At 44.3% G+C, this 20,928-nt stretch overlaps 1 protein-coding gene across 2 annotated transcripts in view; it reads left to right on the top strand.

The window, feature by feature from the left end:
* Nucleotides 1-20,928, top strand: part of FGGY (FGGY carbohydrate kinase domain containing) — a 405,151-nt gene that overhangs the window by 218,053 nt on the left and 166,170 nt on the right. For both annotated transcript variants that reach the window (XM_036351580.1, XM_036351579.1), the window contains exon 8: nucleotides 11,457-11,560. In XM_036351580.1, coding sequence (XP_036207473.1) covers nucleotides 11,457-11,560 — 104 coding nt within the window. The remainder of the gene's footprint in view (nucleotides 1-11,456; nucleotides 11,561-20,928) is intronic.

Below are 20,928 nucleotides of genomic sequence, written 5' to 3' on the forward strand. Positions count from 1 at the left end.
TGTGTCCCCATGACCCTCCATTCATATGTTGAAATTGTAACCACCAATGTGACGGTATTAGGAGGTCTGACTTTTGGGAGATGATTCAGTCTTGAGGGTGGGGTGATCATGAATGGGATTAGTTTCCTTCAAATAAGAGACTTGAGAGCTTGCTCTTTCTCTCTCTACTATGAGGCATAGCAAGAAGTCAGTTGTCTATAAACCAAGAAGAGGGCTCTCACCAGAACTGGCCATGGTGGCTCCCAGTCTTCAGACACCCAGTTTATAGTATTCTGTCATAACAGCCCCAGTTGACTGAAACAGGCCACACAGCCCCATTGAAAGGGTAGAAAGAGAGGGAAAGAATATGTGTGGGCCTGTCAAAATTTAGACTGAAGGTTGGCAAGCAGATGGGAGTATGTGAGAAGGATGGGATGATGAGAAGGACTAGCCATCTTTGGGGGACCATGCCCAGTGACAGCACAACAGGTCAGAGTGGAAGTTTAGGCCTGGCAGGGGTGGCTGCTTCATGTAACCTCATTCAGTTGCCACCTTGGCCAATGCTGGAGAAGACCCGGAGAGCCATCACCCCAACGGGCTCACAAGGAGACAGCACTGGCTGGAACACATTCTATGTTTGCCTAGAGGTGCTTTGAGGTGGCGGGCTGAGTGTTATTTTTAAAATCATTTAAAAATTTAGAAGGAGAGAGAGAGAGCAGAGGAAGAGTAAAAAATAATGTGGATATACAGCATGTGTATCTATGACTACCCATAACACCCTTCCCACAACCTAATGGTTGGAAAGAAAGCATGATTTCCAGAGCCTGACTACCTGGGTTCCTGTTCTGCCATCACCTACTCTCTGTGTGATTAGTTGTCAGCTACTTAACCTGCTGGGTCTCAGTTTTTCATCTCCAAGATGGGCATCGTAATAGTGGTTGTGAGGACTAAGTTAATTTACGCAAAGTACTTAGAACAGTGTCTGGCACTTGTAAATACTGCCGAAGTGTTAGCTGTTATGATGGTGAGGATGTCCAGCAGACCCAAGCCTTTCCAGATGGGCTGCAGCAGGACCAGGAGTGCCTGCAGCCAGCGTGGAGGAGGGCCCGGATCTGAGGTATAGGATGAGGAGGGCCCCAATGAGGAAGCCTGCTGGACCCACACCGAGGAATCCCTTCCTCTTTCCAGAGGCCTGTTTGTGCTTCTGTTGCTGCGTCCTCAGTGTTCTGTGTACCAGCGTCCTTGGCCCCCAGGAGATTGGAAGCATTTTGAGGGCAGTGATTATGTTATTTTCAAGTTTTATCTCTCTCTCCCCACCCCCCCAAACCCCCCCTCCCCCAGAGTGCTGAGCACATTCCTGATGTAGAACTGAAACATCAGTAAATATATCTCCAATGGATTCCTACTGAATGGAGCAGGGAGAGAATACTATCCGGGGCCTAACATGAGCTAGCGCTGTTCTTTCAAAATAAGATTGTATTTTTACACTTTCCCTTGGAAATCATCAATTCTCTTTCCAGATGTGCTATCTGAGGCTTAAGGAGCTCGGGCTCACTTGCAGTGAGTAGGTAGTGGTGTCTGGACAGATCTCCCTGAAAGCACCTTCTAGCTGCCGCCTCTAGGGCCTGGGACAGGCACAGGAAGGAGAGCAAAGCCTGGCCAGGCTGCTGTCCTGAGAGAGTGGGCGACAAGAGCAGGTGCAAAGGAGGAAGCGGAGGGCTTGATCTTGGTCTCTGCTGAAGCAGAGATGTCGTTCCAACTCTAGTTTTTGAAAAATGCCAGTGCATTCCTCCTGGGACTTTCTGTAATTCATTTTTGCTCTCATCTTGCACTCTATTTATTTACCTAAGCCTTTGTTCTTCTTGAAACGATTTCAGCCACATGTCATTCATTGGGGTAAAACCCTGGGCCCTTCATCCTGCTCAGGTTTTTGTTTTTGTTCCTTTCTCCAGCTGCTCTACATATCACTGAATTCTGACTCTCTGGCCTGACTCTTACCCGGTGGTGGGGGTCACCTTACACTCCCACCCTCCCTTTCCCAGGAAGGAGGCCGGGGAGTAAATTCAGGATCCAGCCTCAGGGATCTATTTTTCTTTTCTGTCTCCCTGTTGTCTGAAGCTTGGGGCAAGGTTAGATTAATCAGTCTAGGTGTGGTGGAGGCCTGTGACCCTCCCCCGGGGAAATCCTAGCCCCATAGAAACTTGGCCTGGTTCTGGCTCTCAGCGTGAATTCCAGGCTTTGAAGACTCTGTCAATGTTCAACTAACCCAGCAAAACCTCTGGAGGTTTGATGGAACCGAAACTCTGCCAAGGGAGGAGGGAGGAGGCCTGGCATCGGAGACTGGGGAGAGAGGAAAGGTAGCATGCCAACTGAGATCTCTTTCTCTGAAATGTCAGGCCTGTTCTCTGAGTTGAAGTGTCCTGAAGAGTCTATCTGAGCAAGTGCCGCCTCCTCCTGGCATTTTTCTGAAGCATCTCACTGGTCTGCTCTGTGCCATTGAGGGGGTCATGGAGGCTGCTAGTTTCCATCCCCAAGACTTGAGGAGCCTCCAGATAATTTTATAAATGAGACCATTTGTCTAGGAGCACGAAAGGGATGCTGAAGGTGACTTAGTCCTGGTGTCTCCCAGGAGAAACTAGACACTAGCATTTACTTAGCAGTTCCTGTCTCTCAGGCGCAAGGCTACTTGCCTTACAGGGTGGCCAGCCATTCCATTTTGCTCAGGACTGGAGAAGGTGGCCCTGGGGACACTGGATATACAGTGCGGAAACCAGGAATAATGACCCTGTGAATAGATGCCATTATTTCCACCTTACACCGGAGCAGACTGAGGTGCAAAGAGTTGAGTTAGCTTATGGAAGTTTGCACAGCACACTTGAAGTGCTGCTGGGACTCAAATATAGGTGGATCTAACCTCAGACCCAGAGTTCCACCACACAAATTCCTCAGAAGACAAGGCTTGTCTCCTTCATACTGTGTAGCCCAGCAGCCTTGCATCATCTGATTATCTTTCTCCTGTGTCTTTGTTTTACTGCAATGCCTTTCCTCCCTCTCCCCTCGCTCTGCTGACTGACATAGCTCCTGCCTCGCCTCCTTCAGGAGGCCCTCCCTGACCATCTAAGCTAGACCAGGGCTCAGGGCTCCCTGCTTTCATTAGACTTATTCAGATCTGAGTCACCGGCTATTCCATGCTATCTTCAGAGCGTCTGCCTGTACATCTTTCCACTTTGGGATCTTGTAGAATGAAAGGAAAAAACTTCCATCTTTAGATTTCTAGCTAGGGATCAATACATAACTATTGAATTAATTAATTTATAAAATATCAGAAGGCAGCTGTGTGATTTAGATTCATAGTTTTAGGGCTATTTAAGGATTAATTCCATTAGCTACATTTGTGATACTTGGGCCAGTTCTCTTAATTTTGGTTTCTTTTTTTCAGAAAGCAATTTTTGTTAGTTAGCTTAGTCGTTTAGATTGGATTTCAACTTGACCATTTATATGTCTAATGCCTGTGAGCAAAAAATTGTCTTTTATGAAGTCATAGATGAGACTGTCCAAGTTACCTGAAGGCTGTGCTGAAGTTTGGAAAAAAAGGAATTTCTAAAATCAAGTTTTTGCTTTGTCTTTACTGTGGATTTTGCTCGTGTTTCCTAAGTCTCAGATTTTCCAGCTATTACATATTAGCCTACCTTTGAGATTTTATCTTTTGGGGTAGCAGAGAGGAACAGAGAAGTGAGATTCAGTTGTTGGAGGGTCTAGTCTTTGTTCTCTGGCTCTCACAAGGCTCTTGTGCTGGCTTCTGATTGGTGCAAGTTATGGTAGAATGTGGCCTTTAGGGAGAAATGACAAGTGCCATAACCAAGTTGAATTGCAGTGTGAAGGGTACCATATGTTATCGTGGCTTTTAGAGATATATACAGCTCATGGTTTCTTCTCAGTAATATTTAAAATGTTAGCCTGGATTGTTATTACTACCGTGCACACTCTTTCTAACTCCCCTTGGTCCCCCATTATTCTGTCATCAGTGTATACTCAAGGACAAAACAAATGTCCCAATCAGTCTAAGTAAACCAAATAACTCTGGCATGGCACACACCATGCTGAAAGGGAGGGCTTGAACTTTGATGCCAAGCCCTGCTGTTAACACCAAAGATGGAGAGGTGTCAGTAGTAACAACAATGGAAAAATATATTGAGTAAACTATGTTCTACTCTCTTAATCTTTGTAAGCACCCTATGAGCTACATACTACCATTATGGCAATTAGATAGATGAGGGGACTGAGGTGCAGGAAGGTTAAATGATTTGCCTATTTTGCCAAACTTAAAATCAGGCAGTCCAACTCTAGAGCCCTGGTTCTTAGCTGTTATGCTCTAACTAGTTCACGTACCTAGTAAAAATCTTCCTCAGTTTATTTAGACAAAGACCTTTCCTATCATCTTTCTGGCTCTGGGGAGGGTGAGATGTGGGGGAGGTGGATGGTGACAGCGTCAAGGGATATAACATTTCTTTGAGACAATCCTATAGGATTTTCTTTGAAGGTTAACCTACTTTAGGATTGAGATTGGATGAATTCTAAGCCACATTTTTTTCAAAGTCAGGTTGATGCTTTGTCAAACAATGGGATCACGGAAATCTTTTCAGCTGTGTCACTCCCCTCATTTGTTGGGCTTGAGATGAACCCTTTGGGCTTGCCTTTTGGCAAGGCAGCAGTAACTCCTGAAAGTGATCTGCATTTAGCTGGGCTGTCTGTGAATGCTTGGAATTCTTATTGGTAGTTGAAAAGAAAGGAATTAGGTTTTGTAGGCTCCATGAGACGTTGAGTTAGGTAGGTCTGCATGTGACACCTTCTTCCCCTAGTCTAGCTCCAAGGACCTGGGACAAAATACTTGAAAACACTCTGGTCTCATTTTCTCTATAAGTAAAACAGTGTGGTAATAACTGCCTCTCAAAATCGGCATAAGAACTTCATACCACAGTATTTGCAAAGCGTCGGCCACAAGGTCCTTTATAATCACAAGGACCTCAGGACTTTACTCTTTACCAGTGACTTTGAAGCTTCCAAACAAGTCGTATTGGGAAGCTCCAGCCATTTTACTCTAATCCACGAGTTGTCAGTTGAAACTCTCCAGTCTGTTTCACTGTGAAGTCATATTTAAGATACGGAGCATTCCCCAGGATTAAATCTGCTGCCTTTATGTAAAAAATGCCTTGTGCTTTACTAGTAAGTGTCTTGCGCTACACACATTCATTCATTTGTTCAACAACAACAAAAATCAGTGAGCAGGTGCCAGACCTGCCCTGGCCTCGGTTTGCTCCCAGTCTAATAGGTGGAGACAGCTATTTAAACACATAAATTACAGCTGCAATGATAGCATCTGTACAGTGTCGTGCGGTAAGTACAAAGGAAAGGAGCTCTGAGGGTTTTCCCTAGCTAGGTGCCTGGTGGAATGGGTGGAGAAATGGTCAGGAAAGGCTTCTGATGGAAAGACTGAGTCTTCGGCATGCAGCCCATGTTTCCCAGGTTGATTGCTGGGCACGGAGTGTAGTGTGGACTTTTCTCAGCAGAGGGACCGGCATGAGCAAATGCTCAGGGGCATGGAGGAGCCAGGATCATTCAGAATTAAGTAGAAGGCTTTATACTTGTAGGTCTCGGACTTATGTAGGTCTCAGACTTAAGAGCTCCCATTTGTTGAGTACTGGTTTATTCCGCATACATTAATATCCCCACATTGATTTTTGTAAGGTGAGTGTTGTTAACCAGAATCCCCAGATATAGAAATTGAGGTTCTGGAGATCAAAGCATTTGCTCCAGGGTATGTAAATGAGATTCCATCCTAAGTCTGAGGAGAACCATAATAACAAACAATAATAAAAACAGCAAGGCTTCCTGTAGTTCTAGTGTGTTCTAACCTGCAGTGTCCTATACAGCATCCACTAGCCACTTGTGGCTGTTAAATGAATTAAAATGGACTAGAAGAGGAAGTTCAGTCCTTCAGTTGCACTAGCCATATTTCAGGCGCTCAGGGGCCACGTGTGCCTGGTGACGTCTGTGGGCAGTGAAGATACAGAACTTCTTCATCATCACAGAGTGTGCCATGGGGCAGCACTGGTCCAAGTACTTTACCTGTCTTAGCAAATCTGATCCTTATAACAGTTCTATGAGGAGAATACTAGTTTACAAATTATACAGATGTGGAAGCTGAGGCATAAACAAGAAACTTGACCAAGTCACATGATGAATGAGCCCATGTTTTTAAGTACAACATTATAATGCTACCCCATACATTATATTCTGTATAACAGAAATGCATATTTATCCAAAGATAGGATTCCGAGTCTTCTCATATATAGTCTGGTCTTTGGTCCTCTGCAGAGAAAATGGCTTCCATATAATTCTTACCCTTTCAGGAGCGGACAGTTATTGGTGCGGGCTTTGCATACAAGAATGTGTTGCCTCCAGAGACCTTCCTCCCCAGGAACCCCATAAACCTCTTAGCCAGCTTAGTCAAGCAACTCATTTGATGGGATTTTTCAGTTTTTCATTCCCCAATTGGCCCAATGAGGAATCTCAAGTTGATACAGTCTTAGGTAATGTTCAAAATCCTTCTCATCCTTTTTTTCTTCAGAGTTGTCTAAGGTTTGTTATTTTTAAAGATGCCAACATATTCACGGCAGACTTTTATTTTTCAAACATAGGGGAGAAACTTCAGACTAGGAGACTGAAATCTTGGTGAGCCCTACCTCTGCCTCTAAGTAGCTAAATAAACTTAGACTAAGTTACTTCACCTCTCTGAAATTCACTTTCTTCAACTGTGATCTGGAAATCAAATAATACATATCACAGAGTTTTCTAAAAGCTAAATGAAGGGTGCAGTGTTTGAGGATGCTTTGCAAGCTATAAAATACTTTTTATAGCTATAAAGTATGAGATAATTATAACATAAATGCTAGAACTTGGGGTGTTTTTCTTCTATATAACCCTTTAAAGTTTTCAAAGCAGTTGTGGCTTCATAAATTACAGGATAACCTACTCTTAATCATAACATTTGCAAAGTCTCTTTTCTTTATATAAATATAGTAGATATTCAATAAATGTTTGGATGGAAGGGTGGATGGTTAGTGGATGGAGGAGAGGGAGGGAGATAGCACATAGGGTAAATAAGAGTTCATGATGTTTGAATTTTTCCTTTTTAACTTTGTTTTAAAACATATTCCTTCATATGAGCTGTGTTCTTGTGAATGTTGAGGGGTAGAAACCATTATATAAGAGGCCCTTAATTAATTCATAGACTCAGTAAGGTTGAATTTCTACTATTTGTTTTTTCATTGAATAAAAATTTATTGAGCAACTACTATCAGCTGGGTATTTGTAACGTTCGGAGAAAAACACATTTGAATATGCCACTATTTGTGTGGGTGTGTGCCTATTTCTTCAGCTGCTAATTTTAAACTTTCTGCAGAAAGCTGAATAAACTGACACTTGTACAGTTGTATGAAGGCCCAGCAGTGTTGAGGGTTGTGCTTGTCAAAATCTCATCCTGTGAATTGTTTCCTGATGTTACACGTGCAGCCCATGACTCCTCTATGAATTGCGAAATGTGTTTATTCAGAAAGGAGAAAGTTCCTCCTGCCCTGTGTTGCTTTCCTGTTTGGGTCCTCCAAGCTCTGTGTGGCCAGAGAAAATGAGAGAGGTCAGCTCTCAGGGTCATGTGATCTCACAGCTGGCATCGGCTCTCTACTACTGAGTGTAGAGAACCTATCTTGAGGGGACATTGGACATGACCTGCCTCTCGCTGGTGCTGAATGAGCCTGGCTCTGGGTTTTCTAAGTCTCCACCGAGAGATGGGAATGAAGGGTCTTGGGAAGCGGTTACACTTTATCTGCTGTTTTTGAAGCAGCACTGTGAATATGTGTACTTAGAATGATCGAGAAAGGACCTACATTTGCAATCCATTTCTCTCACTGTGAATGTGAGGGAACAGTTCAAACTTTCAGGTAGTTTGGGGCAGAAATGGGGCCAAACCTCAGATTTTGCATGTTCTAAAGAGAGAACATGCAACTCTAAACCCATGGAGCCTACAACTGTTCCATGGTAATGGACACTTCCTAATATATTTCCTTTATATAAGACCATTCTAACATCATAAAGTGAGGGAGTATAAGGAGGACATGGGCTTTGGAATCAGACAGGACAAGGTGAATCCTGGTCAAATCCTGCTCCTTGGACAAGTTACCCTGATTTTTTGCTTCTGCATCTGTTGAAGGGGAGAAAGTATATTTATGCTTTAATGCTGTAAAGATTAAATGAGATAATATTTAAAGTACTTAGTACGGTACCCAGCCTCTCTCAGATATCTGATATGTTTGCTGGAAAGGAAGAAGTAATATACTATCTCTTATACAGAGTGAAGATGACATTGACGATAATGATGGTGATGGTGATGAGGGAGGTGAGGTTTATGGTGGAGTGACCGAGCTACCCTTAATCCCTTCCATTTTTAAATATTTCTCAATATCAAAGCAAACATATGATACTGTTTATTTTATTCATCTTATACAAGTTCTTTCTGTCTCCATTTTTTTTTCTCATTGTAACACATTAGTTCTCAGATTCTAGACCTCGATATATCAACAATGAATCTTCTAACTTAAAAAGAAAGAGAAGTATTTCCCACACATTTCTTTTCCCCATTTGTAACCCCTTTAGGATTGAATGATCCTATACAATACACCGAGTGTGCTTATATATGTGGAACCAATAAATGTGGATCATCATCAGAAAGTCCCTGAACTTATTTATAACACTGTGGACCAGCAGTGGCCAACCACTTTTCTGTTAAGGATCTCAGGATCAATATCATTAAGGCCCCAATATTTTGAGATATACAGATAAGTAAACATCAATCACCTGGTTATTGCATTTTTATCTTGGAGGAAATCTAAGCCCCAGCAGTTTGGAATCAGACACCCTGGGTGTGAATCCCAGCCCCACTTCCTGAGCTGTGTAACCCTGGTTACGTTACTTCACATTTCTAAGCTTTGGTTTCCTCATCTGTATAATGGGGGTGATCAGAGTACCAGTCACCTTTGGTGGCTGTAAGAATAAACTGGGATATGTCTAAAGAGAGAACATGCAAAAAGAGTTCAATTAAAAGGAGCTCATGTCTAGTGTTTCTTCCTGTCCAAGAGCCTTTTGCCCTGAATTGGGTCCTGTGTCATTCAGGGTCCATCCAGAAAAGTATAAAGTGCTCTAAATATGTAAAAAAGAGGGAATTTAATATTCTGAAATGGTGACCCAGATAATAGAGGAGCTAGGAAGGGCTGTGTATCCTTCCTAATATAAGCAAGCCAGAGAGAGGTCAGCAGATGGAAGCTGCTGCTACCCTGGGCGGAGGAACAGAGGAAGGAGGTGGTATTATCAAGTCCAAGTGTGGTAGACACCAGGAGATGTGGGAGTCATGGTGGCCCTGCCAGCAGAACTGAAGACGTGGAGGAAAAGCAGCCACCAGACACTGGGACAGGAATGGAGGAGACTTACTCTGGCCTTCCACTTCCCTCAGCCCTCAGGTCTCCTGGCTGACCTTGGCCGACTTGGCATCTGAGGACAGCAGTCTACAGGGGCAGCCCCACAGTGCTGAGCAGAGCAGGGGTCTTGGGAAAGCCAGTAGCTCAGGACTCTTACAGGCTCAGTCGCAGACCTAACTGCTATGGTAACAGATCCAGAAAGTTTGAAAGAGTCTTACTTCCCCCTGCTGCTGGGCCTCTGAACAATAGCAGAGGTTCACAGCTGGCTGTGCTTGGGAAGGTAGAATTTGGAAAAAGTGCTAGAAAAACCTAGAAAGCTGTTGGAATGTAAGAAGCCTTTCAGGGACCCCTGGATCCTGCTTTCTGGAAAGGTCTGCTTGCTGAGCAGCCAGAACCTTCAATATCTGGGTATTTGTGACTGGAGGAGACACCCCAGCCTGCCCTTCACCTACAGAACTTAGCATGGACCCACCCACCTTGGGAAACCTCCTCAAACTCCTACAAATGAACTCAGCTGCCCGCCCCCCGTGTCTCTTACTGTCACATACTGACCCCTGCATTGAAATGGTCCCCTCCCTCCAGACTGTGAGCACCCAGGACAGGACCTGATGTCTTTATCCATGCATCCCCAAGCATTCATACTTTCATTCCCTGTTCTGTGCTAGCAGCCGTGGGGAGAGTGGGGGTCTGGGCTGCCAAACGTGGGTATGGCAGTGCCAGCTTCAAGCAGATTTCATAATAAAAGGAGAGGCAGGTGGTGTATGACTTTTTACTGGTGGGCTAGGGAAGTCTAAAGGTGCATGGGAACACTGGACAGGGAGGTTCTGTCTTCCAGGGAAGCCTTCTGGGGAAGTGACATTTGAGTTAGGGATAAATAGGAGTTATCCAGGCAGAGAGGCTGGGGAATGGTATTTCAGGCAAAGGGGAGAGCAAATGCAAAAGTCTTGAATTGGAGAAGAGCACTGAGTGTTGGGGATGGAGGACAAGGGTGGCATTGCATGGGGCTGATGAGGTCAGCGGGAGCTGTTCTTTCATGCATCCCAGTCTATGTCCTTCCCTGAGCACTTTTCACCTCTTGCCTGTGTTGTAGTTAGGAATGTTTGCATGTTTGTGGTTCCCACATCATTCCTACTTCTATTTTTGTGCATAGAGGGTGCTTGTTGGATATTTGAACAAATGGCAGCCAATTCTAGACTCTAACAGTCTCTTTCAATCTCTTGTCACATTGCAACTTTTCTTGCCCAGCCAGTATCAAGGAGTACAATCTGAGTTTCATACTTGGCTTGCCCAGCAAGTATCAAAGAGAAGTAGCCTGAGTTTGTACCACTTATGGGAAACTCTCTACTACCTGGCATTCTTTTAACAGAAACTCACTGTCCATCACCTGGCCTTTACCATGCAAGTCCTGCAGTATGTATCAGCAAGAATGGTGGCCTGGAAGGATTTGTTCATCAAGCCTTCTTTGAGATTGAAATGTGATATATATGGAATCAGATTACATTCAGCATTGCTCCTTGCTAGCAGTGTGACCTTGGACGGGTCTTTAAACCTTCACATGTGCCTTTACGTGTGAAGTGTGTGTCATTTATAGTATCAACCTGACAAGATTAACATGAAATGAGACTGCACATATAAATATTCAGCACAGTGCCTGGTATTGATCAAGCACAACAATCACTGATAGCTGCTGCCTGGAGTATTCTAATTTCATTTACTCCTATTATTACAATGCTAGATGCCTACAGTGACCAAAGTAAAGTAAATACAGAACCAGGTTTCTCCTCTTCCCCAGGATGGCCAATATATTCTTTTGGTTTCTAATTGAGATGGGCCTACACATGGAACACTTGCTTTCTCACTGTTGTGTGGCTATAAAAAAGAGTGTTTTGTGCTTGTTTTTAGCTGTCTTTTTTTTAAAGAGGATTTTGTTTTGTTTTTTCTTTCTCACAGGAGTGATTGGAACAGATGTGAGAGGGCACGGCCTCGCTTGCGAGGGACAGCCAGTGACGTCGCGGTTGGCTGTCATCTGTGGAACATCTTCTTGTCACATGGGGGTGAGTCTGCCAGGCCAGGGTTAGGGGGAGGGCCCACGCAGGGGAGGGCAGCCGGGAGGAGAGCTGAGCTGCCAGCCCTTCTGCCCCCTTGGCTCCTTCTCTTCCTGTAACCCATGTTAGTCTAGCCGGGAGCCCGGCTCTCCCTACAACAGCCTTGTTTAGATTTGCCAGATCTTTTTCCGGGGGCCAAATTCTTAAAAAGTGCGAAAAGGGTTGAGTGTGCCTTTAACATCACCCTGGCCAGAGAGCTGAGGTGGTGTGAGGGATGAAACTGGATCCAAAGATGACAAGGTCTCACTCCCAGACTGATCTCTCCCTAACAGGGAGCCGAGCCTTCTCTGCGAGGGTGTCTGTTTTCCTTGGCTGCCGAGCTCCCTCCCAATCGATATAAATCCATCCCCCTGGGAGCGGCCTGATGATCTATAGAATTAGGCTGCATATCATGACTTCAAAAGAACACTGATAAGCAATTTTCACTGTGTTAATTTTTCTCCGTGAATTAGTGGAAAGGCTTTCTCCAAGATTGCAGTTAAAATTTAGTGCCTGCCCTAAAATTTATATCTTTTTTAAATGCATGAGTCTGAAAGCATTCCATTTCGATAAGTACCCATTTCTACCATATTTTTATTTAAACGTCATTACTCTGTTAAACTTAGATGGACGACTCCTTGGATTTTTCCCAGACAAGTAAAATAGCAGGGAGAATGGGGTGTAGGGGGAGGGGAGAGGAGGAAGGCAAAGTGGGGGAGACTGGGGAGATGAGCAAGGATTAGGGTGGGGTGTAGTCCAAGGTAGAAGCTCTGAATTATGAAGGGAATCACAGGCCATGAGAAACTACTTAATCACTGTAGAGACCAAGGAGCCATTTTCACAGAGAAATATTTTCACAGGAGTGATCCTCTGCTCTTGTGTCTCGGGCTGTGCTAAACCTTGGGGACAAAAGGATGACACAGGGTCTCCCCTTGATGAGATGGAATTGTACCAGGTATTATAAGGCAAGGCCCCCAAATATAGATTCAGGTTCACTTGTGATACGGAGCATCTGCTATGTCCCAGGCATTGTGCAAGGTGTTCTCACGTCTTCCCCTGTCACAGAGATGGTAGAGCCAACCCCATTGGTTTCCAATCCCGGTCCTTCCACTTCCTAAGTATGGGCCCTTGGACACGGCACTTGACCCCTGTGGGCCTCAGATTCTTCACCTACAAAGCATGTAGACTTACAGTAGGGATGCCATAGTGCTGTGAGGATGGAATGCGATTGTGTCATGTGCTTCACATAAGTAAGCACTTCACTAGCTCTCCATTACTTGCTAGCACAAGTGTGTTTGGGCAGAAAGGAGACAGTGATGGACTCTGCCTGGGCAAGGTCAGGGCTTAGGTACCTCTTCTCGAGGGGACATTTGTGTTGTGCTAGAGTTTAGGGACATAGATTTCCTTGAACTCCACACACCAAAAAAAGAAAAAAAGGTTTTATTTGTTTTTCTGGGCAAAGTCTTAAAATGGATTGTCTTTAACTGAGTTAAAAAAAAAATCCAGCCTTCCTCCCCTCAGCAGCCCCATTGTAAGGCCTAGCTGTCGTTGAAGGGAGAGACCCACAGAGGCCGAGGCTGCCTCTGACAGGAGGGGCCACCAGGGCTCCAGCCCTTCGCTTCCTTGATGTGGTTCTACACTTGCCAGCTTGTCTTCACTGAACACTGATTGAAACCCGTTTAAATCACCCGCCGATTTCATCTAACCCCATGTCTGAATTCAGGCATCTTGACCCTACTCAACCCAGATTTCTGGGCTGAATCCAACCCAAGTGAATGTGAGCGACTCTGAGACATTCCCACTTCTTGGTCTCCTCGTCTCTCCCGCGGGATGATACTTTTCCTAAATTATCCATTTTATAAATTGGGCAACTCAGGCATGGAGAAGCCCAGTAATTTCCTCCAGGTCACAAAGCTATTAGGCTGGATCTGTGAACTCAGATCCTTCTTGATGCCTGTCTGTGTCACCCAAGACTCTAGGATGCCACAGAGGAATGGAGACGGCATGGGCTTTGGGGTCATCAGAGTGGGTTTGAACATCTACTCATGCACTTCTTGGGCCCTGTGAGCCAAGGTGAGTTGCTTCACTTCTCTGAGCCTCAGATTCTTCATCCACCACATTGGGGGTGATGATGGCAGCCTCACAGGGTTGCTGGATGACATGAATTATGTACATCACAGACACTCAGAAACGATGGGATTCTTATTACACTTTCCCAGTGATATAAAAGGCTCACGCGAAGCAACTGTTTGGGCTTTACCGAGTTTGATGGGCAGCTGCAGTTGGTTGCAATGAATGAGGGCCATAAAATGCCAGTTTATTATGGTCACGTTGTACTGGAAATAAAGCCCCCACCCCCACCCCGCTTTGTACTTGGGAGTGGGAAGGGACCTTCTGGGCCAAAGGGATTAATCATCAGCTTTAATGTTATGTGGTGAGGGCGAGACTGTGGTCATGCTGGCATCAGAAAGTACCTTTGATCTCGCTCAGGTGCTGGGCGTCCAGCGAGCCAGCAACAATAACACCTTTGTGAGGTCTAGGAGAGGTGCATGTCTGAGGAAACACTCCCAGGGAAACTCAAGGACCCCCTTTGTTGTGGTTCTGGCAAATAAAACCACAACTGTCAGGAAAAATTCACCAAACAGAACACAGGGTCCAGAGGGGATGGTGGGCTTTTGAAAAAAGTGGTTTTCAACCTGCCTGAAGAATTTTTTCTTCCTTTCTGCTCACCCCTGACATTTGTCATTCATAGGAACATGAATTCAAAACTCGTAGGAACATTTTATGCTCCACAGGGTGCCTCTTCCTAGATCACCCAGAATGAATGAATGAATGAATGAATGAATGTCCAAGTAAACGAATATTGGTAAATAATAGGAAGCTCCCTACCTCCAAGTCCCTGTCACTTTCAAGAATCTGGGGAAAACCTGAGGTTGAACATAACACTTACTACTCAGGCCTTTGATGTGAAGATGTAAGTGTGGGCTGCACATTTATCTTTCTTATAGATGATTTAATTAACAAGAGGGGGAAAAAATACTCCTCTTGTTTTTTTGAACTCCATGAAAGCAGAAAAGCTTGTTCAGAGTTAATTACTAGCAAGATACCAAAACCCAAGATAATGCACAGTTGGGGTCAGCCAGAGGTTGAAAGGTCACGGGGTCAAAGGGAGCTGATTATTGCCATTGCGCCAGCACCTCTTGCCTTGAGCTGTCAAATCAGGTTGTAACTTGGCAGCTTGTCTCCAGCGAGCACGTCAGTGGGGAGCAAACCTGGGGAGGGGGTGGGGAAGTTTTGAAGAGGTAAGGTTTGAACAGAACAATAGTTGGTGAGAGCCAGGAGTTACATCTGCACCTTAAATTGCTCAGAACTAAGGTTTCCACAGTCTTCAATGAATGTGGGGAGAGTGTTCCCTATCACTGAGTGGGCATGGAATCTCAAAGACATGGGCACGTAGACAGTCCCACCACTTCTTGTGCAAGTTGAGGTAAGAGATGCCATTTTTTGGTGCCTCCGTTGCTTCCTATTGTAGGAAATAGTATTTACCCATAGAGTTGTTTTAAGGATTAAATGAGGCAGTCTTTGTAAACAGCTTGGCACTGTACCTAGCAAATATATATCTAATGTGTGTTATTATTAAAAACTAGAGGCTCGGTAAATGAATTCGTGCACGGGTGGGGTCCCTCGGCCTGGCTGGTGATCAGGGCAATTGGGGTCGTCTCTTCCAGTCCCAATTGGGCTGATCGGGGCTGGCCAGCTGGGGGGAGGGACTGCAGGAGGTTGGCCAGCCACAGGAGGTTGACTGTGGGAGCATACTGACCATCAGGGGCAGCTCCTGCATTGAGTGTCTGCCCCCTGGTGGTCAGTGCATGTCATAGCTACCGGCTGGTCATCCGGTCGTAACAGTCAATTAAGCTATTATATATAGATAGATGGTTTGTATATATATATATATGTGGTAACAGATTGCAATTAGGGACATCAGGATGAACTCATGTTTAGCTGTAGTTAGGGAAAGATGGATACATATAGAAACATTTATGGACATGTGCAGGCTTACAGGTTAGTAAAGTTATTTCCTAGCTCTGACAGCAGAGAGGGCCTAGAAATGACACCCCAGCAACTGGTTGTTGCAAGGGCACTTGGGGCCCACATCTTGGTTTATAATACTCTTCTCTAACAAAAAGATCCAGGACTCCTTGGATAAATGGTTGGTTCTAGGACTAGGGCAGGAAATAGACAAGATGAGCCTGGAGCATCTTATAGCCTCAGAAAATAAGGAAGTAAGTGCTTAAAAAAATTAGTGATGGAGAATCAGGAGCCCATGGAGGGAGCTCCCAGAGGCCAGAACTGGAAGGATTTGAGCAGCAAAGTAAAGTGGTATTGGTTTATAACCCAAAGTAAAACATACATGTAATGAGTCCATACTGATATAAATAAATGATTGAATAAATACATAAATGAACAGAAGAGACAAATGTCCCCATGCAGGACAATTCCAAGTAATTTATGTGGCTCTTCCCCATTGAGAAGGTGGAGCATAACTTCCCACTCCTTCAGTGTGAGCTGCTCATAGTGACGTCTTCCATCGAAGACATGGTGGGAAGGAAAGGGAGTAACTTTACAGTGAAGAATCTGACAAACACTGCCTGAGCCAGGTGATCAAGGTCAACATCAACAGTGGTAAGTCATGTTGATAATATATACCGGTGATATGATGTGATGAGAATTGCACTTTTTGCTGGTTATCTTCCCCCCAAAAAAACCTAGAACCACGATCTAATTATAAAAAAAAATCAGACAAATCCCATTTGAGCGACATTCTACAAAATACCTAACCAGCACTCTTCCAAACTGTCAAGGTCGTCAAAGCACAAGGAAGGTCTGAGAATTTATGGCGGCCAAGAGCAGCCTAGAGAGATGTGACAACCAAATGGAGTGTGGTGTCCTGCATGGGATCCTGGAACAGTAATGAACATTGTGTAAAGCTAAGGAAATCTGAATACAGTGAGGCCTTTAGTTACTGATAGTCGATCAATGTCTCCCTTTATTGGTGACCTAATGTGTGATATTAATGATAGGAGAAACTAGCTGTGGGATATATGGGAACTCTCTATACTCTCTTTACAATTCTTCTATAATCTAAAGCTGCTAGTATTCTAAAATCAAGTTTATTTTTTTAACAAATCATTTATTAAATCTATCTCTCAATAAGGAAACATCTTCTTGCATTTGCCTGGCTACGTGCTAAGCGTATTAAGGTAAATAAGGCAAAGAGTCCTCACTGAGAAAGAGACATGGAGATAAGTACAACACAGAGTGGTGGTGACTACGGTACACGCAGGCCTGGAGTGTGGTAGGAATATGGACAGTCTTCAGTAGACCAGGAGGTTTTCCAAGACTGTAGGAACACAGTTCCTGCAGGCTCAGTTTCAGGCACGAGGCCCTGACCTTCCTCGTCTCCACTTCGTTTTTAAAAGACAGAAAAGAATACCAGACAAAAACAACAATAATAATAGTATCTGCAATAACTTTCACTGTGATTACTATATTCCAGGCACTATTCTAAATACATCCATAAAAATTATGTAGTCTTTATTTAAAAAATGGCATATAGTAGGTGCTCACTAAGTATTAGTTTTCACTTTTTTCCTTTTAACCCAAATTGTGTAGCTACTCTGACATAGTTCAATGTTCTACTCTTTTGGTCCCTTGCACAGACCACAGGTATTGTTATTTTTGTGTTAGTGGTACTGACCTGTGTTTCAGATGAAGCTGACTTGCATTGTGGTTCCATGTCTCCTGCGCCTCCTTTCGGCCATCCTGTCTGGTTTCAAGCTAGGTGCATAGTAGATGCCTAGTGACTTCAGGGTTGGATTTGTCCTCCCTATCCCCACCCCCTATCAAGAAAAATGTGCTTGGATTTTCCTGAGTCTCTTCTCACTCCTTCCCAACCATTGGAGTCGTAACTCATCATCTGTCTGTGCTGAGTGGGGCCTGACTGATTGGGGAAGCCCCCGGGCCTGAGGTGCTGTCAGTCTGTCCCCACCCCCACTGGACCAGGATATCTGGGGGTCCATTTGGCCTCTTGCGAAGTAAGAGTTTCATTGGACAATTTAACTTTCCTGGGTCCTGAGAGACACACACCTGCTGTCTCTCCTTTCCTCCACCACGGCAGTCCTCTCCAGAGCTTTGCATCCCTACTCGCCACCCCCACCCCATCGTCCTGTGCCCTTGGGAGAAGAACATGAACTCCCCACGCCAGCATCTCACCTTGGCTTAGTGGTCTCTGTTCTTTTAGGGAAAGAGAGTTCAGGAGCACTGGGGTCTGAGAGCTATAACCAGAGAAAGCTGCCCCAGGCCTCAGCACACTGTTGGACTCGGGACTCACTTCCTTTGGGTGATGACCATAGTGGGGTCTGTAGCCTTTTCACACCATTGGAGGAAAAAGCTCCCCTTCAGCAAAGGATGTGGCCTGCGCCTGGGGCACTGCATTTCACCCAGGCCCTAGTTGGAGGAACAAAGGATGCTCCACATCATGACTTAAAAGGGGAATGCAAATTCAAACCACAGTAAGATCAATTACACCAGTGGTTCTCAACCTTCCTAATGCTGTGACCCTTTAATATAGTTCCTCATGTTGTGGTGACCCCCAACCATAAAATTATTTTCGTTGCTACTTCATAACTGTAATTTTGCTACTGTTATGAATCGTAATGTAAATATCTGATATGCAGGATGTATTTTCATTGTTACAAATTGAACATAATTAAAGCATAGTGATTCATCACAAAAACAATATGTAATTATATATGTGTTTTCCGATGGTCTTAGGTGACCCCTGTGAAAGGGTCATTCGACCCCCAAAGGGGTCGCGACCCACAGGTTGAGAACCACTGAACTACACCAATTAGAATGGCTGAAGCTGAGGCAAGAATATAGGGTACTGGGAGTCTCCCACATGGCTGGTGGGAATGGGAAATGGCTCAACCACTTTAGAAAATAGTTTAGCAGTTTCCTACAAAGTGGCACCCACTGTGAACCAGCCATTGCATTCCTGGAAAAGCTGGGCAGTACTGCCTGGCCCTATGTTTCTGGAATCCCACAGGAGCACAGCAAAGTCAGGTGTTGAAACAAGGACTCTCAGAAAGGTCAGAAACAAAAGCCTCTGGCAAATGTCTGTCAAGTGGCCTGAGTCCTCACCTGCTCTCCACAAAAGATGGCAGCGTTCCTGGGGGAACGGTAGCAGTGCTGAGGGGGGAATAAAACCGGCAGCAGTAACGATGATGGCGAATATTCACTGTGGACTTACTGTGGGCTAAGAAATTTGAATATATTATTTTATCTAACACTCATTATATATATAACCTTATGCAGTTACCAGAATTATCCTCCGATTTTATAGGGACTGAAACGTAAGTACTTACCCAAGGTCATCGAGCAAGTAAGTCCTATGGATAGGTTTCCGACTCGGGCTGTTGGACTTCAAAGCTTACCAGTATATGCTCAGCTCTTACAGAACTGTGAGATGGAGGCTGGGGAGGGGCTGGCCATGTGCACCCTGTTTTGCAGGAATGGGGGTAAAGTGATTACAAGGCAGATCTTTCCCAAAACTTGATGAGAACTGCAAAGTTAGGGCTGGATTGCAACTCGACCACAATGCTCGTATCCTCCCTCCTTCCCAGTCTTCCAAATCACTGCCTTTCAAGAGGCCACCCGTCTAAGGGTAACAATAAAAATAAACAACCTCACTTGTCACCGTCGTCCCCTGGGAGGAGAGTATTTATGAGACTCCTTAGTTAATCTTCTCTGTTCCCTGCTGCTCTGTGGTCAAGCACTGAATTAGGCAATTTGAAGACAGGCGGCTGGCTTCCCAACTCATGGAGATGTTTTGTGTTCCTTTGGAAGAGCACGAAATGAAAACCACACTGATTTTTTCCTCTTCCTATTTACCACTCATCTGCTGTGTGGGTGACTCTGATACTGCGGCTGCTGAGGGCGATCTAGCAGCTCTGAAAATGTTGGTGCTTTTCCAGTGGTTCAGTGGGGATGAAAAGATGCTGAAGCAGCTGTTGTAGAGCCTTCCCTAATGATCAGGTACTGTGCCAAAGGCCTCAACATACTCAGCTCATCTGTTCTACATACATTTAGTTCAGAGGTTTTAGTATTTTTGCCTTGTTGCTTTTCTCTCATTTTTTTTTTCACATTCTCCAACTCTCCTTGTGTGCTCCAAGGGCCTCTTTGTTCATACATTAATTAAATTTTCATATTTTTTGTCCCCCAAAGTCATCAGAGAAGTTTGGAGTAGTTTGTATCTTTCACTTAACCAGTGTTAAAAAAGAAACAAAAAACCCAGAAGACATAACATCTAAAAGACCAAAGATCGACTGGCTGGCGTAGCTCAGTGGTTGAGCATCAACCTATGAATCCGGAGGTCATGGTTCAATTCCTAGTCAGGGCACATGCCCGGGTTGCAGGCTTAATCCTCTGTGTGAGGTGTTCATGAGGCAGCCGATCAATGATTCTCTCTCATCATTGATGTTTCTATCTCTCTCTCCCACTCCCTTCCTCTCCGAAATCAATAAAAAATATTTTAAAATAAATAGATAAAAGAACAAAGATCTCAGAAGAATCTGTAAGAAATTCTTCAAGTTATCCATGCTGAAGGATTGAAGTGGGACGTCTCTTTCTAATGAATATTCAGTGGCTCCCTACTGCCGGTAGAAAAAAAAAAGTTCAAATGGGAAAACTGAGTGAACATTTGGTCATGTTTTTATAAATTTGGAATATATTCAATTAAAAAAGATTGGAACTCTTAAATCTTAAGGAGCTGAAAGTTACTGTAATGCTGTATTGTATTTTTTAAAACTCTTACTGAAAGGTAATTCACGTACCATAAAATTCACTGCTGCCATGTATTTTTAAAACTTCTAGAGAATTCAGTAATGTTTGAGAAAGATTTAGTGCCCATCGTTTAGGTTACACTGTGGAATGATACCAGCATGTGGTCTTTATTGCTTACAGGGGTAACAGACATCTATCACAAAAACCTTAAGTTTCTATGTACATTCATTTAGTGTAGTACCTGACACATGCTAAGGGTCTAGTAAATATTGTACTTACTGAAGGACGACAGAAATATATGGGTAATAGTCATTAAGATTTGTTGAAGAACAGATTGTATCGTACCAACTTGATTTCCTTTTTGATAGGTTGACAGCATATGTAAGCCAAATAGTCTTCAATGAGGCTTTAGGTTCCTTCCTTGACAAACTGACCCTTCCCCCTTGACATAGCAGCATTGGTCACAAAAGTGCATCACCTGAGAACTGATGTTT

This window comes from Myotis myotis, unplaced genomic scaffold (assembly GCF_014108235.1).
Source record: "Myotis myotis isolate mMyoMyo1 unplaced genomic scaffold, mMyoMyo1.p scaffold_m19_p_2, whole genome shotgun sequence".
NCBI classification, from domain to species: Eukaryota; Metazoa; Chordata; class Mammalia; order Chiroptera; family Vespertilionidae; genus Myotis; species Myotis myotis.